This window comes from Anabrus simplex, chromosome 8 (assembly GCF_040414725.1).
Source record: "Anabrus simplex isolate iqAnaSimp1 chromosome 8, ASM4041472v1, whole genome shotgun sequence".
NCBI classification, from domain to species: domain Eukaryota; kingdom Metazoa; phylum Arthropoda; class Insecta; order Orthoptera; family Tettigoniidae; genus Anabrus; species Anabrus simplex.
Genome location: NC_090272.1, coordinates 231159550 through 231186150, shown reverse-complemented (window position 1 = coordinate 231186150; position 26601 = coordinate 231159550). Strand labels below are relative to the sequence as shown.

The following is a 26601-nucleotide window of genomic DNA, read 5'->3' as shown; positions in this document are numbered from 1 at the left end:
ATATTTATAACTTATTTATTGCACAGTCTTGATGCTCTGTTTAGTAACCATCTTCTTCGTTTTCAGAATCTAAAGTTGCAAGTTCTGGAGATCTATTAATGATGTGATAGTCTGGGAGCGAACTTGATCAAGCGTGATACATTTTTGGAATAATATTCTTTCGATAAATTAATAACAAGTCATTTTCTCTTCTTTACTGATTGGAAGCTGTCTCTTGTGAACTGTCTTCAAAGTGCATCCTTGTTGTTTCCTGATAATTTTACTCATATCCAGTTCTTGAAAATCCCCAAAATAATAATATTTTTATTATCTTCACGTCCCGCTAGCTACATTTTTGATGGTTTTCGGAGACGCCGAGATGCCGGAATCTTGTCCAGCATGAGTACTTTTACGTACCGGTACACATACGGACATGAGGCTGACGTAATTAAGGACGTTCAAATATCCACCGGACTGAGCCAGAATCGAACCTGCCAAGATGGGGCCAGAAGGCCATCGCCTCAACCTCTGAGCCACTCATCCCGGCAATCCCCAAAATAACCATACCTATAACCAGTTTCTTGAGTTAACACGGCCCGCTCTGTTTGTTTCTCTTTCTTAGTAATCTTATAGTTCTGAATGCAATATACTGACACATGCTTTCTGGCTTTCTCTGTTGCTCTATGAATAGAATCTACTTCCATGTGTGAGTGGCCGTTCTCCATTTTGAGATATTGTGTGAAATAGAATCTACACGCCAAGCTTAACAATGTATAAGAGGCTCGAACTGCCACGAATGTTAGTGTAGTAACAATATCTACCAATAGATGGCATGCTCTATGCTCCACGCCAGTGCCTCCTATACTTTAAACTCATTTTCCTCAAAACTATCATTTTGGCACTTAGACCCTTTAATTTCAAGTCTTCAATTCGTGTTTTTTAACTGATAAATGATACATTAATTGCATGTTAAACCATAAAATAGCAGACAAAGCTCATTCCAGGTGACTTACTGAGTTCGCCTTTATAAAGTCTTTGAAGTATCAGACCGAAGATTAGCTATAAAAGCTCACTTCTCCTGACTTTAAAAACATGAAATGTATTGTCACAGTGTATTATTGACTCGATGAGATTCATAAAAACGGCATTCGCTGATTTTCGCGCAACCAAATCACTTAATGAGTTATTCCAGTCTGTAGAGTCAAGGCGTGGATCTTCACTCTGACAGTAAAGTCATTAAGTCAAAAGAGACAAAATTTGACTTAGTGAGTTTCTCTGATATGATATCTAAACTAATATAAAGAGGAAATATTTTTATATTTGTTTGTAACGGATAGACTCGAAAACTACTGAACCAATTTTAAAAATTACTTCACTTATAGAAAGCTACATTACCAGTGAGTAACATGGGCTGTATTTTATTTTCAAAACAAGTCTAGGGGAAGGGTCGACGTGGGGATTTATAAAATTAATAGGCGAAATCGAATTTGTCGTACAAGGGCGAGACAAAGCTCATTTTAAGCCCCTTGAGGCAAGGAACAAAACTCGGTAAGCCCTACGGGCCCGAAAACCGTGCTTTAAGGCCCTGAAACCAACCGTTTTGGAGATATTGGCACCACACTACCCCTGCTCTAGGAATCGGATAAAGAAATGAACTGCCGTAACCATGGCAACGTCAGCTCCAGGATTCTACAATATATTACAAACACCTAATATGTTATAGACATAAAAATTGGTATTTCGAATCTCCTTTTAAAAAAAGCTCACAAATTTTTGTTTTCAGAAAATCCACTTAAGGGGTGATAGTGGGGGTGGTGGAAGTGAAAAGAAGTGAGGAAGGGTTTGAATTATTTATACGAGGATGCATATATCTCAGAAACTGAAGATGTTACAAACGTTAAAACTGGTACTTGAAATCTCCTTTAAAAATAAATGAACACACATTTTTGGAAAATCCACTTAAGGGGGTGTTGGGTGTTCAGCCCGAAGGCTGGTTTGATCCTCCACAGCTCTGCCAAAAGTTATCATAGACAGCCTAGGCGTCAATGGAGAGACATACTAGGGAAATGAGGAGTGAGGTAGTTTCCCGTTGCTTTTCTCATCGAGCCAGAAGTTGCTAATGCATGTCAGTCTGCCAAGCCCACTGAAATGCATGCACCAACCGACCCTTTGAGCGATATTTTCACACCATTCATAGCAGGGACTGGCTGCATAAGGAATAGCATTACTAGCATCGCTCATACCTCGGTCATTTTCATAATGTCAAAGCCATGGATAAGACAGAGACAGGTCCATGGAAGTAACAAATTGCTCTAGCCCATACCAGAAGACTTAGTGCACTGTAAACACTACCTATTGCCATCTTTCATTGATCTATCTCTCTCTTATACTTAGCTTTGATAACATGAAAGTGACTGAGGTATGAGTGATGCTAGTAACGCAATTCCTTCTGCAGCCAGTCCCTGCTATGAATGGTGTGAAAATGTTGCTCATAGGGCCGGTTGGTGCATGCACTTCAGTGGGCTTGGCAGACTGATATGTAATAGCAACTTCTGGCTCGGTGAGGAAAGCAACGGGAAACTACCTCACTCCTCATTTCCCTAGTATGCCTCTTCAGTGATGCCTAGGCCATCTATGACAGCTGATGGCGGAGCTGTTGAAGATCCAACCAGCCTTAGGGCTGAAGACTGAACTTAAGGGGGTGACATAACAATAAAAAAGAGTGAATTTTAAAAATGAGTATCCTCTTCTTCTACCGCTTTTCCGACACCTCTGGGGTCGCGGGTGCGAACTGTGTCGTACATGTGGATTTAACCTTGTTTTACGACTGGATGGCCTTCCCGACGCCAACCCTTTGTGCAGGGATGTAATCACTATTGCGTGTTCCTGTTGTGGTTAGTAAAGTGGTGTGTTAAGTGAATATGAAGAGGAGAGTGTTGGGACAAACACAAACAACCTGTCCCCGAGCCAGGAGAATTAATCACACGCGATTTAATTCCCCGACTCAGCCCGGAATTGAACCCGACACCCTGTGAACTTAAAGCCTCAACGCTGACCACTCAGCCAAGGAGTGGGGCAGTTTTTAAAATGAGTATATCTACAGTATATCTCATAAACTTACCATGTTACGGACGTGAAAATTGGTATTAATAATCTCCTTTAAAAGTAAAGAAACAGGCACTTTTTGTTTTTAGAAAACCGACTTAAGCTGGAGATCGAAAATAAGTGAAGAAGGAGTTGAATTCTCTTTATGAGGATACTTTGTATCTGAAAAACTAAGGTGTTACAGACGTGAAAAGTGGTATTTGGAATCACCTTTAGAAAAAAGAAACCCTTTCTAACGTTTGACTTAAAAGAGGTCTGTTTCTGACATAAAAGTTCCATGTCGTATGTTCCAGATTTAGCTCTGCCAGTAACTTGGTCGTCTTCGCCCCAAAAGGCAATGCCACAAACGTGGTTTACAAAGTGGTCCTGGGGTAAATGAAATGCAATTTTTCGGCGAGTTTTTATACTTTAGGGATTTTCAGATAATGTCTTAGTTCAGTACCGAGAAACAATTTTTTTATCAACTTACCAAATCCTCGCGAGCGAAGCCGTGGGTGACAGCTAGCATCACAATATTAATGAAAGTGTTGGTCGCTTAGCAACCTGCTAAGTACAGAATGTGTTGCGGGTTAGGGTGAGCCTTCGCTTGTAATTATTGGGGTGAACATTTAATGATTTGATTTTATGATTAATCAAAGTTGGCTGAACTTAGAGACCTATCAATGTCTCATGATTCACCGGCAGGTAATTTCGGAGATTAAAAAAGTGAAGCAAATCGGCCCAGTAGAACGGAGGGACAGATTGCCAAAGATGCTTTATTGCTTTAACACTGCTGTCATTTTGATTTTGCGCCAATTGGGAGTAAGACTTTGGGAAAAAACACAGAGACAATCTTTTCGGCAGCTGAGACAGGCAGCTGGAAAGTGAGTGCCTGCCATTAGAATGACAACTTCCCCTACCCCGAATTCACCTCTCTGTCGTTTTTCTCGGGCATGCTAAGAGCCATGCAATTCATTAAAATGTTACTTCACATGTAGCCTATACCACTTCACGTGGATTTCTGCATACAATGTAGAATTCCGTAGCGAAGCACGGGTACATCAGCTAGTTTTAATATAATTTCAATATACCTACAGTAGGCGTAATGTGATTAAAAGTCTCCGGAAAGTGACCTAAACATTCTACCTTCTTAAATAGTTTCGTCGTATTTCAATTTATCCGTTATAAGTTTCTAACAGGAAACCTTTATAACTAAGATTTTTAGGATGTAATTCACCGGATTTTTTGTTTTCATCTTCAGAATATCATTGATCTCCTCTCAGAAGAGGGAAACACAACATTGTAAAGAAATCGTTTTTGCTTCACTAGTTCTGAATTACTGAACGAATTTCAAAACAATTTACAGTTTTCATCCATTCTGCAACCACTAAATTAATATTAATTGTTACTATTATTAAATTAAGGAATTAATTAACACTAGTTATCCAAGTATTCAAGTATTCAAACGTAGGGGAAAATTACTTCCACTTTGAGACAACTCTGTGTCTTACCTTCACCTTACTCTTTGCTTTACAACCGAGTCTGTATATAATCATCTCATTTGCATTCTTGCTTTCTATACTAGTTTCAAACTTACTACCCGTTTCTTTGGTTACGTAACGCTAGCGTCTGGAGGTTTTCTCTCTGAATTTTTACCCGTTTTGGATTCCTTTGAAAGATATACTTGACCCGACCTGACCCGACCCGACCCGAGCTGAGAAGAAGAATGAAGACGATAAGGCTCTGCAGTGCTTCCTTTCACTATCCACGAATTTAGAGTTGAAAATGTGCCGGGCCTCACTATTCCCACGACGTCCGTAATGTTGTTATTAATTCCATGATTATTGTTAGCTCTTACTATTTCTCTTTGCTGCCCCCTGTGGGTGGGGGCGGTAGAATAACACCCACGGTATCACCTGCCTGTCATAAGAGGCGACTCTAGGGGTCCCCAGGTACTCTGAAATTTGGAGCGAGGCTTGGCGACAGGACTCTTAGTGAGCATTGCTTACACTTAGTTGTGCCAGGCTCCTCACTTTCATCTACCCTATCCGACCTCTCTTGGTCAACTCGTGTTCTTTCCTGATCCCGACGCTATTAGGTTTTCGAAGGCTAGGGAGTATTTCATTGTCACGCCCTTGTCTTCCTTTGGCCGATACCTTCATTTCTCGAAGTGTGGAACCCCTTCAGTTTTCCCCCTCTCATTTGTGTTAATAGAGTATGATTGCCTAGTTGTACTTTCTCTTAAAACAATAATCAACACCACCACTACCAACATAAAGGTTTCACGTCCTTTAATATATATATACATCGGCTGCAAGAATTACAAACGTCATATTGTTCACGGATGCGAAGATTATTTCTTTTTGTACAAGTTAATGACACTTGTACCTCAAGAAAGACTTACAAATCTATCCAAAAATATTTTACTCTATTGAAATGAGCCCTCAGAAAGACATGATATTCCCTCAAAGACTTGCGGGTGGATAGGGCTATGCTACTTAAATTTGGGGAAAATATACTTTTTGCTACTCTTCCTTGTAGCGTTTTGGCAATTAAAGACGTGCACTGTACTTGATTGCTCTGGCTCTTATGGTCTGTAGAAAAGTGCACCTAAGCCATAAGCAATCGATGTTTAGTTACCAAATGGCTTGATCGGATGTTTATCCCGTAGATAGGTCCTCTTCACGGGAGATAGGTAACTGTCACGCAGCTAGAAGGGTGTGGGGGGAAGATAGGCATAAGGGGAAGTAAATGGACCCAGTTCAGGGTAGTCCCATCACCAAGAATCACGAGTGATCCTGAACGGTTATAGTGGGTAGAGGTTCCAAGAGTTCGGAGAGAGGGCAGCGAGCCAGTCTTCCTCGGGGATAGATGGGCTGTCTTCCAATCGATTAACATACAAGTGTAGTTTGATAAGTTCCAGTTCCCCACCGTTACACCGTACATCGAGAAACTCTACTCGGTCATGATGGGCTGTTTCTTCTAAGTACGCACAAGATGTTCCGAAAATATTGTGAAGAATTTCAGGGTTGCAATGAAAAAAGTTACATAAGCGTGAGTACGGGGATTTGTGGTTTCAGAAGCAACGCACTCTTAGTATCGTAAGCTGCATGTTGGCTGCACCACGTTCATTGCTTGGCCTCTAGTTTCGCCTCATCTAAACCTGTTGGACTTCTTCGTGTATGGTAATTTAAAGTCGTGGGTGTACACGACTGCTATGGAGAAAGAAGCAACACTTCATGGAAGTATTGCGCAGGGTTGTCAAACATCAGGCATTTTTGAGCGTGTTCGTAACTAAATGAGAAGACGAACAATACGGCAGAGGATGGGTATTTCGAACACTTCGTGTGAGGTAATAAATAGAGAGCATAATTACAGGAAATTCAGACTAAATTGTTACAAACTATATTCCAACTGCGATACTGGAGAGTTTGATATGTCTGTGGTTGCGAATCTCAGGACCCACGTTTACACAATATTTTTACCTCCTTCACGGATGAGAAATCCAACCTGGCAATTTTGCTGTGTATTTTTGAAACGGGTATCTTTGTGAAAATCACGTCCGAAGGAAATTGATTGATCACGAATCTTTGGACCTTCAGACGTGAACTTTTGTAACACGTAACATAATTGTTTAGGTCAAAATTTGAGAAGTTAGTGAACGGTAGCTATAGTAAACCTGGACAAAGGGTGACAAGTACTGCATGTGTCCTGAAGTGATGTAACAGATTGAAACTGCTCACTTCATAACACCACTGTCGTAACTGTTCTGCCAAAATCTACACTTTGTTCCTTCCGAGGTTTTCATCCGAATCCTATGCTACTAGGTTTAGAAAGTTCGGGATTATTTTTTCACACTTTTCATGACCCTTCTCTTTGTATTGCCAAAACAGTCACTCTGCAAGGGCCAGACCGTTTTCTTTTCTCGTTTGATTAGAGTTAAGATAGGAATGTTGTATTTAGCTTTAAATGGCTACAGCCATCTGTTGTAGCCATGACAACTACACTCACACAGTTACACAGGACACAGAAAGCCCCATTTCAACTCCGTACCGAAGTTTTCATTACAACACCGCATCTGCACTGTCACTTTCACAAGCAAACTATTTGTGTTTGAGCAGAGAAGTTTCAGTGACACGTGGGTGAATGATCAATGTCCTACATTTAATTTCATTAAATAATGAAAAAGGAAGAAGCTGCGTCATAAAATAAATTTTAAGTGTGGTTTCTTCGTCCAATTATTTGGACGATGTATGTTCTCTTTGAGATTCAGGTCGCGAAATACACCGTGTTCTGTTTATTGAACTAAGTTGGTCATTACTCTTGCGCTGGTATCAAAAGAAGGAACACTTGAATTCTGTCCGTTGTCAACACATGTTCACTAGAATAAATTTGCGACATAGGTCTACTGGGTACATACTGTCCAAGTCAAATCGAAGCAGGAAGGAGTTTCCCGATTCTTCTCAATTCTTTTCATCTAGGGGTAGATGAGCATAGTTGCGAAGACACATGGTAATGTTTTGTGGTACTTCGTATTCAGTTTGCCTACAAATGGTTAGATGAGAATGGGTGGGGCATAACGGACTCCCTGAGCTCGGAGATGAGGCGACGTGACAATCCCCCTCGTGAGTAGATAGGCTGGCCAGTGTCAGATGTCATCACATTACATTTTAACAGAATTGGAAATCATATTTTACTATCATCACATACGATTGATGATGTCAGAATCACTCAGCTTTTTTAAATTGTTATCCATAACGAAAATAACGAGTGAAAGTTTGATGTTAGGTCATCAGGACAATATTTTTACAAACGACTTTTCTGACAATCTGGTAAAGAAATAGTCCATGGTACTTTCAGTGTTGTCGTACAGTATACGAGTGGACGCTATATACTTCTGAGATATTTCCCATATCTTTTAAAATTAAAAGTCTATTTCTCTATATTGATAGTGTCTATACACAGCGTGTATCGCAGTATGTGGGAGCCACGTCGCTAACGGATAGACCTAATAAGTGGCTACGTAACTATCATCTTGCATTCGGAAGTTAGTGAACTTTTCGTGGTTTCCCATTTTCACATCAGGCAAATGCTAGACCTAAATATTATTAAGGCCACGGCCGGTACCACTGCCTGTGCGCATCACGTGAACTATTGACTGAGTGAAGTGTGTGGGTCATTCCTAGAGTTTGTGATTTTTAGCATTTGCGATAAATGCGAAATATGCCGAAACTTTGTCAGTGTATGTGCCTTCATCTTATATGACCCGTACGGGTGGCTTTTAGCGATTTCAAATTCGCGATAAAATGCGAAATTAGTTCAAAATGCGAAATTATACAATTTATGCGAAATAGATGCGAAAATATATATTTTTAAAAACGATGCATTTTTTCTAAAAAAATAAGATATAAATGTTGTTATTTATTTCAGGAGAAATAATTATTACGGCGCCCATTGCGATCGTAAAGCGGTAACATGCTATGACGGACACTTCCGTCTTGGTGCACGGAACATCTATAAGTACATTATCGCAGTTAGCTGGTCGGAGAGATTTATTCTCTTTGTTTTACAGCCTGATTGATGTCAGAGATGTCAGATGATACCTGAAGCTATTTCCTCTGTGTAAATAGTAACTCTGAGCTGAAATACGGAAAATAAAAAGCACCTCATTTTGCCGCTCGTTGTAAACAATCATGGCGGCAGCCAAGCGCGGCATGGATGAGTTTATTCGTAACTCGCTTGAAAATAGTGTTGAAAGTGGAAAAGATTCTTTGGAGAGTGAAAATACTTCTTCTTCAAATGACAGTGATGAAAGTGATTCCGATTTCAGTTCCGAGATGATAGTGCCAATTGAAACTACGTGACAAAACCAGAATGCAACAAGAGCGAGTGAGAAGTCTAGTTTGCCTTTTTTTTTTTTTTTTTGCTAGTTGCTTTACGTCGCACCGACACAGATAGGTCTTACGGTGACGATGGGACAGGAAAGGCCTAGGAATGGGAAGGAACTGCCGTGGCCTTAATTACGGTACGGTCCCAACACTTGCCTGGTGTGAAAATGGGAAACCACGGTGAATCATCTTCAGGGCTGCCGACAGTGGTGTTCGAACTCACTATCTCCCGGATGCGAGCTCACAGCTGCGCGTTCCTAACTGCACGGCCAACTTGCCCGTTAAGAAGTCTAGTAAAATGATACTTGGAATTATGACCTTGTTGACAATAAGCCTCTTTCTGTAACATGTAAACCAGTTTTTGAAATTCACCATATAGTGAGGAGGGGGTTGGGTAATAATTCGGAAGAAATGGACTTAGGGAATGAATTTCTAACCCCATAGTTCTGGGATCACGTTACTAATGAAACCAATACCCATGCCTCTACGTTTCTTGCTAATTTATCTGTTTCCCTTGAAACCAGTAATACTTACGAACAAAAACATTGGTTTACTGTTACTATAGACGCGCTAAAACCTCACTTTGCTTTGTGTATTCTTATGTAGCTTATGTGATTAATCAAATTTAAGTTAAAGTGACAAAAACATAAATAGTATGTATGGGAATATTTCCTTTCACAAGTAATGGCAGGCAAAAGGGTTAAATCATTCAATGTGTGGAATTTCTTTCACTGGCTAAAGAGCACTGCAAAGACCAGTCAATCAAACAGCAAATACACTTTCAACCACCACGTTCATTCTCTTTGTGTGTTGACCCTTGATCTTAGTCGGTTATTCTTGACATTGGTGTTGACTAGTAGTTCTGTTTAAAAGTAAGGTAGCGATTTATTTTATTGTCTGTTAGCCATGGGCAGAAGCGAAGTGACGATCAAACAGCATGCCGAAAGTCACAAATTGGGATATTTTTATGTAAGGATACAGACGGCCTATATTGATGTGCCGACTCTGCAATCAAAAACTTGAAGAAGAAAAAAATTTTTGCAGGCCTTCCTTTGCCTTGGCAGCACTTCTGTACATTTGGGCCTCTACGAACAGTGTCGATGTAGAGTTTCTTTTAGCAAGTACAATATAATTGTAACTGATATGCGGTCTCAAATGAAGGAGGACACCCTTGAAACAATTGGCATGTTGTACTTAAATCATCATTGAAATTCCTCCTCCTTGTAGGTGTGTTGTACTGTGATAAATAAATACGTTCAGAATAGTATTTTTCAGTTTGTAATTGTGTTTTTAAATTTGAAAATAAGCATATTCCTGTGTGTTCGTTAATACTTCTTGCAGTCTTATGTTGATGTTTGTCTTATTTTCCATAGTGAATTCCAAACTGCATGACGAGCAATGTGTGATTAAACAGTATGATTTTACTCCCAACTGTTGTGTGTGCAGTTTAGCAAATTATGCCTATTTTTAACCAATTTGCTACAAAACGCTAAATTTGAGAAGTTTAGATGCTACAAAACGCTAAATTTGAGAAGTTTAGATGCTACAAAACGCTAAATTTGAAAATCAAAACGCTAAATCTCTGATTTTTAAATGCTATAAACCACGAACTCTAGTCATTTCTAACTATACGCTTAACAAGAGCAGTTGATGCAGTCCTGTGCAACAGACGGGACGAGATGGATTATTCAAATCAGGAAAGGGCATCTGATCATTGGACGAATGGACTCGCCGAATGTACTGCAGCAGAAGCAAGACGTCTGTACGTGACTCGCTTTCCCGATAGTCATCTCCCAGACATACAAACACTCCTGCGATTACATGAACCACTGTGATTCACAGGACCTTTTCAAAAGTGAGTGATATACAGTACTATAACAGAATTATTGCTCCCGAAGTGTAGTGTTTAGACCACGATAAAGAAAAGGCTAACACTAACACCCGAAGAATACCAGCAGCAGTGAGCATACCACAAATGACACTGTGGAGGATTCTGCGACAGCATTAAATTCACCCTTGTCGTAGCATTTACGAACATATATTTTCCTATCCCCCTGTCAGTAGGGATGGTAGAATAACATCCACGCTATTCCCTGCCAGTCGGAAAAGGCCACTAAAAGGGGCCCTAGGGATTCTGAACTTGGTCCACGGGGCCCGTAGCTGAGTTCTGGCGTTGCTTCCACTTAATTGTGCGAGGCTCCTCACTTTCATCCATCCTATCCGACCTCCTTGGTCAACTCTTGTTCTTTTCCGACCCTGACGGTATTAAGTATCGAGGTCTTCGTGGCCTTCTTTGCCTGATATCTTCATTTTTAGAAGTGTCGGATCCCTTTCACTATTTTCTCTGATTGATGTTACATAGAGAATGGTTGCCTAGTTGTACTTCCTCTTCAAACAATAATCACCACCACCACGCACCTATCTTTACTGCTTGGTTACCAGTGGTAGTTTGGTTATGATTTGGAACCTGTTGATATTTTAACGTTCCATCTATGGCTCTAGCCAATTTTTTATGTTTTGTGTGAGATCTAGATTCACTTACTTTAACACTATGTGGGTGTTCTACCTATTTTTTTCTCTTACCGTAGGGAGTGGCATACATTCAACTGTGTGTTTGGTGTGGTTGTGTTTTGTGTGTGCCTCTGCGAGAACATTTTCTCTTGTTTGCAGTATATCGGCAGCATTTGTCGAGCCCGGTCTATTGTCCAACTGTTTGTGTCTCTGACGCGCTTCGTGACTTTTAGTGGAAGTTATGTTTGAGACAAGCTTACGTTATGTTGAAGTTTAAGAAGATACGGAATGAGTATCGTGGTACAACAATTTTTGGAATTAGTGTGATGCGCACATTTGGAATAGACCTTGCACATCCTTGAACTGGAATATATTTGAAAACTACGTGATATGTTAATTTTATGACGCTGCACTCGTATGATTCATTGTGGAGGATTGACTGTATACCGCTACTGTGCAAAGAGGGATTTTCTTTATTTGATTTGTCCATTTATTTTTTAATCAGTATCATAGTTTTTCTTTGAAGGTCCTTTTATTCCATTACTTTGGTCTTGTTATTTAGTTACCGTGGTAAACTTGCCTGTTTATATTTCGGTCTCTTAACATATTTTTAGGCAAGCTTCCATGTTTGTATATATTTGATCTCCATGTGAAGTGTTTTCCATTTCCTTCTTTGCCCCTTTGGGTTCTTGTGTTACGTCAGATTTGACTTCCTTACATATTTTTCTTTGATGGAAGGAGGATCATAACCGCGTTTCTCACGTCATGAACGGAATTATTTTTCTGCGAGCCATGTTTTCTGGTATTTTTTTGTTTTTTTTTTTTTTGTTACCATTTCGACGATACTTCGACTAGTTTGTAATATTTACTGCGTGGCACATCTTCATTCGAGATGGATCGCAAAAGTCTAATAAAATATTTTTAATATCAAATGATTGTAACGAAATATGCAAGCATTCGTTTTTGCACGTTGTGTTGACTCACGTCCCAACCAAGGGTAGAGAAAAGTATCTCAACCTCTGTAGGTATTTAACTGTTTAACCTTCCTATATTCGTCACTTCCTTATGTGTTTTAAGATAAATGTACTTTTCCTTACATCCTCTCTTCCCTTTACCTCCTCATTCTCAGTTTAGAATAATTGTGTTTGCTATGCTAGTTGATTCTGATTCAACTGCAAACTCTCTTGTGTTAGCCAGGGTCGAGTCCACTATGAGAAACCCCGGTAGTCTAGCTGTTTTTCCACTGCGTGTATACTCTGTACTGGTTAGTAATAATAATTTCGTGTGGCTATTTCTAGCCGAGTGCAGCCCTTGCAAGGCAGACCCTTCGATGAAGGTGGGCAGCATCTGCCATACGTAGGTAACTGCGTGTTATTGTGGTGGAAGATAGTGTTATGTGTGGTGTGTGAGTTGCAGGGATGTTGAGGACAGCACAAACACCCAACCCCCGAGCCACTGGAATTAACCAATGAAGGTTAAAATCGGAGACCGGGCCGGGAATCGAACCCGGGACCCTCTGAACCGAAGGCCAGTACGCTGACCATTCAGCCAACGTGTCGGACTCTGTACTGGTTGAATAAGCATTTACTTATGTTTTCTCTGGTTTCCCATTTTCACACCAGGCTGTACCTTGATTAAGGCCACGGCCGCTTCCTTCCAACTCTTAGGCCTTTTCTCACCCATCGTCGCCATAAGACCTATCTGTGTCGGTGATACCTAAAGCCAATAGAAAAAAATAGTAATCACCCTGTGGGTGGGAGTGGAAGGAAAACAGGCACGGTATCCCCTGCCTGTTGTAAGAGGCGACTAAATGGGGCCCCAAGGGCTCTGAACGTGGGAGCGTGGGTTGGCGTCCACGGGGTCCTTAGCTCAGTCCTGGCATTGCTTTCATTTCTGTCAGTCTCCACACTTCCTCTATCGTATCCGACCTTCCTTGGTCAATTCTTGTTCTTTTCCAACCCCGACGGTATTAGAGGACTCGAGGCCTAGGGAGTCTTTAATTTCACGCCCTTCGTGGCCCTTTCCTTTCTTTGCCCGATACCTTCATTTTTCGAAACGTAGGATCCCTTCACATAGTTTCCCGCTAATTAGTGTTATAGAGGATGGTTGCCTAGTTGTACTTCGTCTTGAAAAAGTTATCACCACCTCTGATAGTAACCTTTAGGGTTAGTTTTGTTTCCTTACTTGTGTGAAGGTAGAAGTTTGGTGGTTTGTGACAACCTTTCCTTAGAGAATTCAAACGCTGAACAGGTAGGCCTATATAGCTGATCATCTGAAACATTTAAAAAGATCAAAGATGTAGGCTTACTTGTTTTAAATATAGGGTATGTTAAGGTCTTGCAGTGGGAAAGATGAAGGCACTTACGAAAGTGTCAATATCAACTCTGGTCTTTTGTATTCATATTCCAGAAGTGAGATCCAAACTGCGGAACGTTGAGAAGCCGTCCTTTTGTCTGTTGAAAGACTAGTATTCAGTGAGACCTGATGGGTCAAGAAGAGTAGTTGTTAAAATGAGCTCTGAGCTTTTGGAGGTAATCTGCACAAAGCGAGATGGAGCAATTCACTTCGTATAGAGATATGTGCAGGATAGTTCACGCTTATTCTCACATTTAACTGCTAGAGTTGCACCACTCCACTAGCAAAATCATACGAGAATAAAGTTCCGTACAATTGCGAAGCGCATGTTGCAGCTCATGTTTACTGCACTATTTAGAGGTTTTGGCTCATACTGCACTTGATTTCAAGGTCATATAAGATAATTTTTATCGAAGATTTTATATGTTTTTATGAAGTAGCTCTACCATTTTCAGGATAATTATTATCCGCCTCCGTACCATAACGGTTAGTGCTATTAGCTGCCGTCCTCTGAGGTGCGGGTTTGATTCCCGGTACTTCCAGATATATAAGAATGACAGGAGGGCTGGCATGTGGCTAAAACGTACATGCAGCTCACCTTCAAGGTAACTACACTGAAAATAGCTGCACCACTTCGGGAATGACGACAAGAGTTTTGTTTACTTTAATTCGATTATAGGATTTATGTTGACAATTGGGCTGCAGTGGGAATTGAAGCTGGAATGAGTTCTGGGTACTTACAGGGGTTAGACAATATTTGTTGTTCATAGTTTACATGGATCATCTATTGAAAGGTTTACATTGTCAGGGAGGGATTCACTTAGGTAAAAATGTAGTAAGCAGTCTGGCGTATGCCGATGACTCTGTTTTGATGACAGATTGTATTGAAAGCCTGCAGTGTGATATCTTGGAACTTGAAAATAGGTGCAATGAGTAAGATATGTTACAAGGTAAGAAATCTAAGATTATTGAATGTCAGGTTGGAAATTCAGTATAAAGGTGGAACAGGTAGATAATTTCAAGTATTTAGGTTGTGTGTTCTCCCAGGATGGTAATATAGTAAGTGAGATTGAGCTAATGCAGTGAGCTCGCAGTTGTGATCAACAGTATTCTGTAAGAAAGAAGTCGGCTCCTGGACGAAACTATCTTTACATCGGTCTGTTTTCAGACCAACTTACGGGAGCGAAAGCTGGATGGACTCAGGATATCATATTCATAAGTTAGATGTAACAGACATGAAAGTAGCGAGAATGATTGCTGGTTCAAACAATTATGAAATTATTCGTGTTGTGCCATTTCCTGTCCTTTGTGCCGACTAGACTCAGGGTTCGATAAAGCGGTTGTCCTATTCGTAGAATATAGGCGAGTCAAAATTTAGTCTAAACTTATATTAATGATAATATTGACAGGAAGAATGGACATATGCCTTGAAATGAGAAACATTTATGGGGTAAATGGATTTATTAATCCCGAAAAAACATAGAAATGGTCCATGTTAAATGCGGCTGTATAAAAATATCAGAAATCGACCTACAAATTAGTTGTTCAATAAACTGCGAAAATCGCTTACAAGAAAATAATACAATTACTATCATACAGACAAAATCGGGTTATGGCGCGTTAAATTACAGTGAATATATCGTGTTTATACAGGGAAATAGTCGTCAACATTATTACGCTGAGTAATTAAACGTTGAACAATTACAAGCTGACGATTCAACAGCTCACTTATTAACGGTTGACGATTTAAAAGATGACTAAAATTGACGCCTTAAAAATTGACGGCTTAAAGAAAAATTGATACGCAAAATTGACCCGTAGTATTTGAATGTTTGATTGCTCAAGATGCGTACAACAAATACAATAATATTTCCCGTAGGCATCGTCGTAAACAACGTCTCTATGATGAACCGGTAGGACTAATACGAGGATTGGGGCAAAAGTCATGGCAACTTTTTTTCTTGTAACTTAGATATGTGAACGGATCACAAACGTATATGTGCGTGTGGAAGTTCTACAGGGATAGTGTGTATGCAGAACAACAGATGGCTCTGTGATAGCTGGTAGTAGCGCACCGAGGGCTGTGAAATCAGTCAGTTGGTGAGTGTCGTGCGAGATGAAAGTAACCCGTGTTGAGCAGCGCGCTTACATCAAAATAGCCGTTCTCCGAGGGAGAAATGTGATGGAATGTCACAGTGAATTGGTGGAAGCCCTTGGAAATAATGCCCTACCATACCGTACAGTAGCACGGTGGGTAGGAAAGTTTCAGCAAGGACGTGTGTCAACCAGTGATGAGCAACGTTCGGGACGACCTGTCAGTTTGCGGACCGACGTGGCACGTGCCGTCATCGAGCAGCTCCTGGATGAAGACAGACGATGGACACTACTGGACTTAGAGAGTGCAAGTGGCATCGAGAAACGCACCGTCCACAGGATATTGCGTAATGATCTGCAACTGCGCAAAGTCGCATCGTGGTGGGTATTACATGCACTGACGGAAGTTTAAAGGTGGGTGCGCTACGCAATATGCTCCGACCACCTTGCACGCTGGCAACAGGACGGCGATCAATTCTTGTCACGAATAATCGCCATCGATGAATTTTGGGCCAGGGCATACGAACCAGAACTGACACGTCAGTCTGCGGAGTGGCGACATGCTGGATCACCAAGGAGGCAGAAGGTCCGTCAGAATCCTTCCCCAGTCAAATTGATGGTGATCGTCGCGTATGACGTCAGGGGTGTCATTGTTTGCTACTTTGTTCCACATGGCAGAACAGTGACCGCACAGTACTATATGGACTTCCTGGTGGCGTTCGGGAGAAACGTCCGGATCTTATGGGCAGTGCAATAATCCTGCACGACAATGCAAAACCATATAAAGCAGAGTACGTAGGGCAGCTACTGCGACGTTGAGGATGGGAAGAATTTCAGCACCCACAGTACTCTCCCGACATTTCGCTCTGTGACTTTGATCTCATTCAAAAGATTAAGGAACCACTACGTAGTAGGCGGTTTGCAACACCGTAGTGAGATACCGGTCACAGTTCGAATGTATATCAATCTCACGCGTGGTTCTCGAGCTATAATTAATGGAAATTATCAGTCAAAGATTCGTGTGACCAGATCGTGGTCTATCAATAACGGCGAATAATATTTAGGACATGATATTTATCTTGCAATTGTCTTGCTCGAGGTAAATATAGAAATAAGTTTAAACGCGCACAGGTGTAGAACGGTTTTTGTTAACACAAAAAGTTTCACATCCGCGTTCTACGTGCTACCCGCACCACAAACTTCAGAAGAATAAGAAAGCTTTCCCCACCAGGTGTCCTTAAATAAACTGTCTGTCTCCTTGTAGCACGAGGTAATTCCCCGTCTAACACTGGCTGCGTGACGGTTGATTGGCTCTCGCCTTCTCAACGATTTTTCATTCAAATAAAACTATTAAATAAAGACTCAAGTAAGCATTGTTGTGATCCAGAAGTGAATAATAATTATATCTGCAGGTGATATTTAGTTTGGAACTGTGAAATTACAGCTTAGTGGCGAAATGATCGTTGTAAATCTCGAGATGCGTTACTGTGAAATCGAAGTTGGTCATCCTGAAATCTTGTTGTGGAGTTCCCTTCGTTCAAATCTAACCGCTCCCACACACAAATCAGCTGAAATTGGAAGTTGGAGTGCGGGTGGCGTGCCTAGTAACCAAGGCAACGACTCGCTTTGAATTCAAACTGGCAAGCTACCCTCTGGAAAATTCCCGCTCTCAGTGGTGGTGATTATTGTTTTAAGAGGAAGTACAACTAGGCAACCATCCTCTATATAACACTAATCAGAGGGAAAAATGGAAGGGATCCGACACTTCGAACAATGAAGATATCGGCCAAAGGAAGACAAGGGCCACGAAGGGCGTGAAAATGAAAGACTCCCTATCCCTCGCAAACCTAATAGCGTCGGGGTCGGAAAAGAACAAGAGTTGACCAAGAGTGGTCGGATAGGATAGATGAAAGTGAGGAGCCTGGCACAAGTAAGTGGAATCAATGTCAGGACTCAGCTAAGGGCCCCGTGGTCGCCAACCCACGCTCCAAAGTTCAGAGCCCCTGGGGCCCCATTTAGTCGCCTCTTACGACAGGCAGGGGATACCGTGGGTGTTATTCTACCGCCCCCACCCACAGGGGGTTCCCGCTCTCAGCTCGGTTATAACGGGCCTTCAGAGTTCGTACCCTGCTTCTTGCATGCGATTAATGGATGCTTTGATATGATTACCATATTATATATACCGGTACTGAGGCATCTAGGGGATGGCTCAGTGTTATATTCAGCTTTTGATAAGGTGTACTTCTGTTTAATTTCAGGATATCGAAACGTTCGATCTGGAAGATTTCAAGTACAACTTCGTAAATATGACCGCCTTTAGAATCGTGGATGCTGAAGATGTGGGAGTTCGAGAAATACTCAAAGACATGGAGCGATTCCAACCTGTCGGACATAGTATCCTCAACAAGTCCAGCATCATTCAGGTAAGACATTCAGTAGTTCTTACGTGAGGATGAGAATTTTGTCCTAGTTCATTATTAAGATATATCTAAAATGGCTATTTTGAGACGATACCACTTAACAACGAGTTTCGTATGCTGCAATACGCCTGTAAGGAGTTCAGTCCCATAGTCAGTCTGCAAAAAGCCGGGCTGAACGGCTCAGAAAGTTGTGGCGTTGGCTTTCTTACGCCAACTTGCCAGGTTCGATCCTAGCACAGTCCGGTCCCCCTTCCTGTCGTAAGATGAGACTAAACGGGGCCAAACGGGCTCTTAACTTGGGAGCATGTGTTGGTGACGACGGGGCCCTTACCTGAGTCCAGGCATTTATTCTACTTACTTGTGCCAAGCTCGTCACTTTAATATTCTATCCGACCTCCCTTGGTCAACTCTTGTTATTTTCCAACCCCGCTGCCATTAGGTCCTGAGGTCTATGGAATCTTTTATTTTCACGCCGTGAATGGCCCTTGTCTTTCTTTGGCCGGTACCTTTATTTGTCGAAGTGTGTTGGACCCCTTCCTTTTTTCCTGTGATTAGATTTAATAAGCCGGCCCCGTGGTGTAGGGGTAATGTGCCTGCCTTCGGAGTCGATTCCCAGCAAGGTCAGGGATTTTTACCTAGGTCTGAGGGCTGGTTCGAAGTCCACCCAGCCTATGTGATTACGAATGAGGAGCTATCTGACGGTGAGATAGCGACCCCGCTCTAGAAAGCCAAAAAGTAGGCCGAGAGGATTCGTCGTGTTGACCACACGACACCTCGTAATCTTCAGGGATTCGGGCTGTGCAGTGGTCGCTTGGTAGGCTATGGGGTTTGTTTCTTTTTTTAAGTGTTAATCGAGGATAGTTGCGCAGTTTTACTTCCCCTTAAAACAGTAATCATCACCACCACCATCATGGACTTGCATTGAATTGTATGGTGAGTTACGCGAAGGTGTGAGGCCATTTGGAGGACTTCCAGGACCGACTTGTTCCAGATCTACATTGATCAACCCGCTGGGAGAGTTCGTCTGAGGAAAGCTGTGCACATCAGGACCAATGAGCTGATTGCACCTCAACTGCCACTCCAAAGAGGGACTCATCGGCCAGTCTAGGCGCTGAAGCGGATGTCATTCAATTCCCGAAATGTATTAAGAAAACACTAGACAGTAAACAAACTGGAATTCAGGATATTTTAGTATAGAACCAGACATGTCCTTGTTTGTATCTCAAAATCTCGTTCCTAAGATGTCTCAGTAGTGAACGAGAGCAGCGACACAGATAGGTCTTGTGGCGACGATGGGATAGGAAAGGCCTAGGAGTTGGAAGAAAGCGGCTGTGGCCTATATTAAGGTGTGAAAATGGGAAACCTCGGAAAACCATCTTCAGGGCTGCCGACAGTGGGATTCGAACCCACTATCTTCCGGGTAAAACAGAAAATTAACAAAGAAGAAAAGAAGTAAGTGTTTAATCCTTAACAGTCGAATACGGTTGACAGATTACATAGCTTCACTCCTATCTCCTCTTGAGTCATCAGCCCATAAGTTGGTTGAGTGCTTAAAGACGTTACGCGGTTATACAGAAACCGCAAAACCAATGGTGTGCCAAAATTATCATGCACGCAAGATGATGAGTGATGTAGTTTGCCATTGCTTTCCTCGCTGGACTAGCAAGTGCTATTGAGACACAACACTCGTGGTCCGAATGTCATTACGCAACATCATCCATACGTCAGCACCTTCCGTATTGAGGCAGGGAGTTCGGTGGAAGCTGACAGAGAGAACTCTGACGTCAGAGACCACCGCTCCGAGTGCTCGCAGGAACATCAGTTAAGATTTTAGCGAGCTGATACACATAAACCTGCCATAGTCTCTCAGCACAGTTATGAGAACGACGAGACGCACTGAAGTAGAACAGGTAGTAGCGGAGTGTTTAGCTCTTCCGCGCATGCGTACAGTAGAATCTCTGTCTCTTTCTCCCGTCAGTTGTCTTCCTCGCATAATAACCGTCACGAGTTGCTCAGTTACCGTGGCCTATCTCTGCGAAATTACTGCATCTAATAAGAAATGGCAAGGGGGCGGAAAAGTATCAGATCTTCAGGTGATACTGCCAAAAAAAAAATCAATATTTATATGCTTCGTTTTTTTCAAATTTTACAAGTTTCAAACTGTTTCAATACCAGTACGTTTTGTTGTATGTCTATGAATGCGTATCTTGGTCGATTTGTACGTATATAATGGCATAACTACGGAAGATATCGCAACCAGACTTAATATGTCCATTATGTTAACTCAATACACGCATACTGCCGTCCCAAACTAATTAAGAAAGGCCTGAAAAAAAAAAAAAGAATATCGACTAATATTCCCGCGTTCGGGGTTTCAATCTCGACCTGGTTCAACTTCCCTGCTAGATAGCAGTGCGATCGGCATGCTGAAACAGGTGCGCAAGTTACTTCAATAGGACCATTTCAGAAGGATTACAGGTAGTTACATCAAGCTATTCTTTTGCTGACAATTTGATACGTAGCCATATGAATATAGGAACATGATCACTGAATGAAAACATGGATATGAACGGATTTTAACATTAAATTTACCTTCAAGCCAGAAGATTTCAAGTTTTTAATATGCGTGTAGTAAAATACCAAAACCCCTCGCAGACACCACCTTCCCTCAAAACTACAGGCCAATCTCTCTACTATCTATTCTATCAAAACTATTTGAAACACTCCTTCTCTCTAGGCTAAACACTATCATTGAGGATAATCAACTAATTAACCAGGAACAATTCGGTTTCCGAAGTAAGCACTCTACGGTTCATCAACTCATGAGACTTACAGAAGATTTCACCAAAAACTTCAATGATGGAAGGCACACGGGAGTCTGTTTTCTAGAGATATCGCGTGCGTTTGACAAGGTATGGCATGAAGGCCTCATACTTAAACTTAACTCTTTCGGTATTCCCCCATTTATGATACAAATAATTAAAAGCTATCTTTCAGACAGGAAATTTCAGGTCCAAGTGAACAAAACCCTGTCCAGCCCTCGCCCCATATTGGCAGGTGTTCCCCAGGGTGGAATTCTCTCCCCCCAGGGTGGAGTTCTCTCCCCAACTCTATTTAACTTGTATATGGCTGACATACCAAAGCCGACGCACGCGAAGATCTACATGTATGCTAATGATACGGCAATATCCTCTGTCTCTTGGCAACCACCTAGAGCACAAAATTACATTCAAGACGCCCTCTCCACCATCGAACCCTGGTTTCGGAAGTGGAGAATTAAGATCAATGTCAACAAAAGTAATGCAACATTTTTCTCAAAACGTACTAGGACTAACCCCCTCCCACTGGTCTTTTTCGGCGAAGTGATCCGGTGGAGAAATGCTACTAAATACCTAGGTGTCATCCTAGACAGAGGACTCACCTTCAAAGACCATATCAGTTCGATTTCGGCCCAAGCGAACAGACGCTTATCTGAAATTATCCCACTCATGAAAGCCGATCAAGGCCTAAATCTAGAAAACAGGCTCACGTTATACAAGACATCCATTCGACCTATACTAAAGTATGCCAGTCTGGTCTGGGGAGTGGCAGCCAAAACCCACCTGGATAAGGTGCAGCGCGCCCAAAATCGCGCGCTGCGTCTCATCTCTGGTGCTCAATGGTTCCAACGAAATCGGGATATCCTTCAATCCCTAAGGATTGATGAGATAAGAACCAGAATAAAGAAGACATCCCGGAAATTCTTTTGTGGTCTAACTACCAAGCCCAACCCCCTCATCTCGACGCTGGGCAATTATGATACCCTTGGCCTCCACTATAAGCGACCCAAGGATGTCTTAGATTAGTCGCTCCTAAAAATGGCGCAGATCACATTCTGACCAGCACTGATTTCGTTGTTACCAGGTCCCCCTACCTTACATCAATGCAGCTTCTGTCTACTAGTTAAGAGATAGCACCCAAGACCTGCACGGTCGGAGGGCTAAAATCCTCAACGGATCCAAATCTACCTGGATTCCGTCTGAGACTTGGGGACATGGTCAACGATCTTATTAAAACTAATACCTAATGAAGAACTATTTTAGCATAAGTGATAAAATGGTGGCATATATACACTCATGTCCTGCGGTGATTTGATTTATTTTTCCATCTTCTGACATTTCTTTGAATTCCATTTTTCTTTTCAATTTAATCCCTGACTTTCATACAGTGCCATAATAATATTTCAGTTCTAAGACCGCTTTAATTAACAATTTCAACATAGACAAATACACGATACTAACGAACCAGTAATCCTCCACGGAATGATGATAACACAATACAACCTGTGATCAATAACTACGGCGAATGATTGATTTCATGATTTATTTGTACATGTATGCAGCTGTCAACGCGTGCAGAGTTCTCGAATACTTTGTGCAAAGGCAGCCTGTGGGATGCGTTTGAGTTCACGATTCACATGGCAGTGTCCGAAAACCGTTGTCGTTTACAATGTTACTTCAAGCGAGGGATAAGGAAATAATCCGCAGGGGCCAGATTTGGTAAATAAAAGGGATGATGGAACACAACCTCTTTACGTGCCAGAAACTGTTGTACGGTTATGGCCGTATACAGGCATGCATTATCGTACAACAGCCATCAGGATTCAAGTCTGATCCGCTTCAGAAGGCAATCCAAGATGTAAAATTTTCACGTAGGTGATCGTATTCAATGTTGTGCCTTCTGGTAGGTATTTTGCCATGAATGATTCCTCCAGCATCAAAATAAGTAACGAGCATTGTCTTAAGCGCAAATTCTCGCACGTAACCCTTTTTGATTTCGGTGACCCTGGGCCACGCCACTCCAGGCTTTGCCTCTTCCATTCTGCATCATACTTCAGGCACCACGACTCATCGCATGTAACAATGTGTTCAACAAAGGCGGAGTCACTATCCACCATGTCGATAAAGTCTCCAGAAGCCTCCATCCTGTCTTTTCGATAAGGCATGTTTCCATACACATGCCGCAGCATCTTGGCGTTTTCCCAAGTCTAAAGATGAATTTCACGTACATACGTTGCTCCATTTCAGCCTTAACAGCGTCGCAGCAATACGCCGCACATCCAAAACGCGAACACAAACACTGCACGCCTGGACAGCCACACGGCTTCGTGAATGATGACTAAATGAGCTCGGATCTGTAGTAGCAACAACACCGCGCGTCAGCAATTCATTCACCGTACTTATTGATCACATTTGAGAGCTACACTAGACATCGTGTAAATAAATGTGGTCATTTATTCATGATTTAGTTCAAGACACTAGACAGAAAAAAAGCCGGGCTGAGTGGCCTGGACGGTTGAGGCGCTGGCCTCCTGACCCCAACTTGGTAGCTTCGATTCTGGCTCACTGCATTGCCAGCCTCGTTTCGATACACTAACTGGCACGTAAAAGAACTCCTGCAGGACTAAATTCCGCCACCTAGGTGTCTCCGAAAACCGTAAAAGTAGTAGGTGCGATGCACTTTCCCCTTTGCGAAAATCAAATGATCAGAAATATAATCATAAATGTGGCCATCCATCAACGGCTGCTAATTTCAGATGGTAACCAGCCATAAGACTTAGCTTGCACGTTTGACTATCCATCCATATCTTACATCACAATCTGCAGCACATTTGCTAGGTAACACTGTCTGGACCATCCATACCTTATATCACAGCCTGCAGCACAAATGCTAGGTAACACTGTCAGGGTCATCCATCCATACCTTACATCACAGCCTGCAGCATACTTGCTAGGTTACATTGTCTACGCCATCCATCAATACCTTACATCACAGCCTGCAGCACAGTTGCTAGGTAACACTGTCAGGGTCATCCATCCATACCTTACATCACAGCCTGCAGCATACTTGCTAGGTTACATTGTCTACGCCATCCATCAATACCTTACATCACAGCTTGCAGTACAGTTGTTAGGTTACACTGTCTGGGCCATCTATCCATACCTTACATCACCGCCTGCAGCACAGTTGCTAGGTTACATTGTCTACGCCATCCATCAATACCTTACATCACAGCCTGCACAGTTGCCAGGTAACATTGTCTGGCCATCCATCCATACCTTACATCATAGCCTGCAGCACAGTTGATAGGTAACATTGTCTGACCATTCATCCATACCTTACATCACCGCCTGCAGCACAGTTGCTAGGTAACATTGTCTGGTCATCATACCTTACATCAAGCCTGCACGGTTGTTTAACAATGTCTGACCATCCATCCATACCTTACATCACAGCCTGCGCGGTTGCTAGGTAACATTGTCTGGCCATCCAACCATATCTTACATCACAGCCTGCACAGTTGCCAGGTAACCCTGTCTGGCCATCCATCCATACTTTACATCACAGCCTGTACAGTTGCTAGGTAACATTGACCATCCATCCATTCCTTACATCACAGCCTGCACGGTTGCTAGGTAACATTGTAACATTGTCTGACCATCCATCCATACCTTACATCACAGCCTGCAGTACAGTTGTTAGGTTACACTGTCTGGGCCATCTATCCATACCTTACATCACCGCCTGCAGCACAGTTGCTAGGTTACATTGTCTACGCCATCCATCAATACCTTACATCACAGCCTGCACAGTTGCCAGGTAACATTGTCTGGCCATCCATCCATACCTTACATCATAGCCTGCAGCACAGTTGATAGGTAACATTGTCTGACCATTCATCCATACCTTACATCACCGCCTGCAGCACAGTTGCTAGGTAACATTGTCTGGTCATCCATCCATACCTTACATCAAGCCTGCACGGTTGCTTAACAATGTCTGACCATCCATCCATACCTTACATCACAGCCTGCACAGTTGCTGTCTGGCCATCCATCCATACTTTACATCACAGCCTGTACAGTTGCTAGGTAACATTGACCATCCATCCATTCCTTACATCACAGCCTGCACGGTTGCTAGGTAACATTGGCCATCCATTCATACCTTACATCACAGCCTGCACGGTTGCTAGGTAACATTGTCTGACCATCCATCCATACCTTACATCACCGCCTGCAGCACAGTTCCTAGGTAACATTGTCTGACCATCCATTTATTCCTTACATCACAGCCTGCATCCCGGTTGCTGGGTAACAGTACCTTACATCACAGCCTGCAAGGTTGCTATGTTACACTTTCTTCACATTTTGTCGCGTCAGAAATTTTCGGATGACCCCAACAATAAGACATTTTTTTCGTCAGAAGGTCAAGAAATGTGAGTTGCATTCACAAAACATTCATTAGTAGAAGAATCTATGGTCTGGGGATGAAATATTTGAAGACAATAGACTGTGTGATTGTTAGGGAGACTCTCCTTCAGGAGCCATTGTATTGTATAATTTTAGTAAAATATAATTGAACACCATTCGTAGTACTTGAACATATGCAGTTCACGCTTTTGTGTTAATAGTCCTTAGTTAAAGGGATGTTATATTTCGGCAGATCTCACTAATCTCAGGTACTTGGAGACTGTGTTCTGGCTACCACTTTAAAGCGATGCAATTCCAGCGAGTATAAATGGGAGGTTGTATGAAAATGTTCACTGCTATTCCCACAAACCTCGTCACATTAAGTGACTTAATTACATTTCTAGAAGCTTTGTTGATTGTCTTTTTGTCTTTTTTCAGGCTGAACCTGCTCTTATGTACGATTCTGTGTACGTGTTTGCAATCGGCCTGCAGACACTAGAACAGAGTCACACCCTAAGGCTATCCAATGTGTCTTGTGAAGAGGAACTGCCGTGGGATGGAGGCCTTAGTCTTATCAACTACATAAACTCGGTGAGTAGCTCGTTGTATTCTAGTTTAAATCTACCGTGAATGTAGTAATAAACAAGTTAATATTCATTACAAAACCCCTGGGGATCAATATCAGCAACTCTGATCAGGCAAATTCACTGTGACTAATCAAAATAGACATCTGGTAATATACAAGCAGTGTTCAATAAGTGCGGTGAATGGACCGATAACGCAATGGCAACGTGTGGTAACACTGCGTGCATGTGAATATAGAGGCATCTCGAGAAGCGCCATGTAGCGTTGAACAGGCGGAGCTGAAGCAGGTTAGTTTGGTGCGGCCGGTCAAATGCAGTGCGTTTTAGCGCAATGGGCTACACATAAACATCGATTTTGTTAAATATTGGGAAGAAACAGCCACGGAGACGCATGCGGCGTTGGTGCAAGTGCTCGGAACAGAAGCCGTAAGCAGAAAGTCTGTTCAGTCAATCA

General features: G+C 42.1%; 1 protein-coding gene across 1 annotated transcript in view; it reads left to right on the top strand.

Annotated features, from left to right (window-relative positions):
* LOC136878738 (glutamate receptor ionotropic, kainate 2) overlaps positions 1-26601 on the top strand; it is a 494017-nt gene that overhangs the window by 377894 nt on the left and 89522 nt on the right. The window contains exons 6-7 of the mRNA XM_067152195.2: positions 18170-18334; positions 26002-26154. Coding sequence (XP_067008296.2) covers positions 18170-18334; positions 26002-26154 — 318 coding nt within the window. The remainder of the gene's footprint in view (positions 1-18169; positions 18335-26001; positions 26155-26601) is intronic.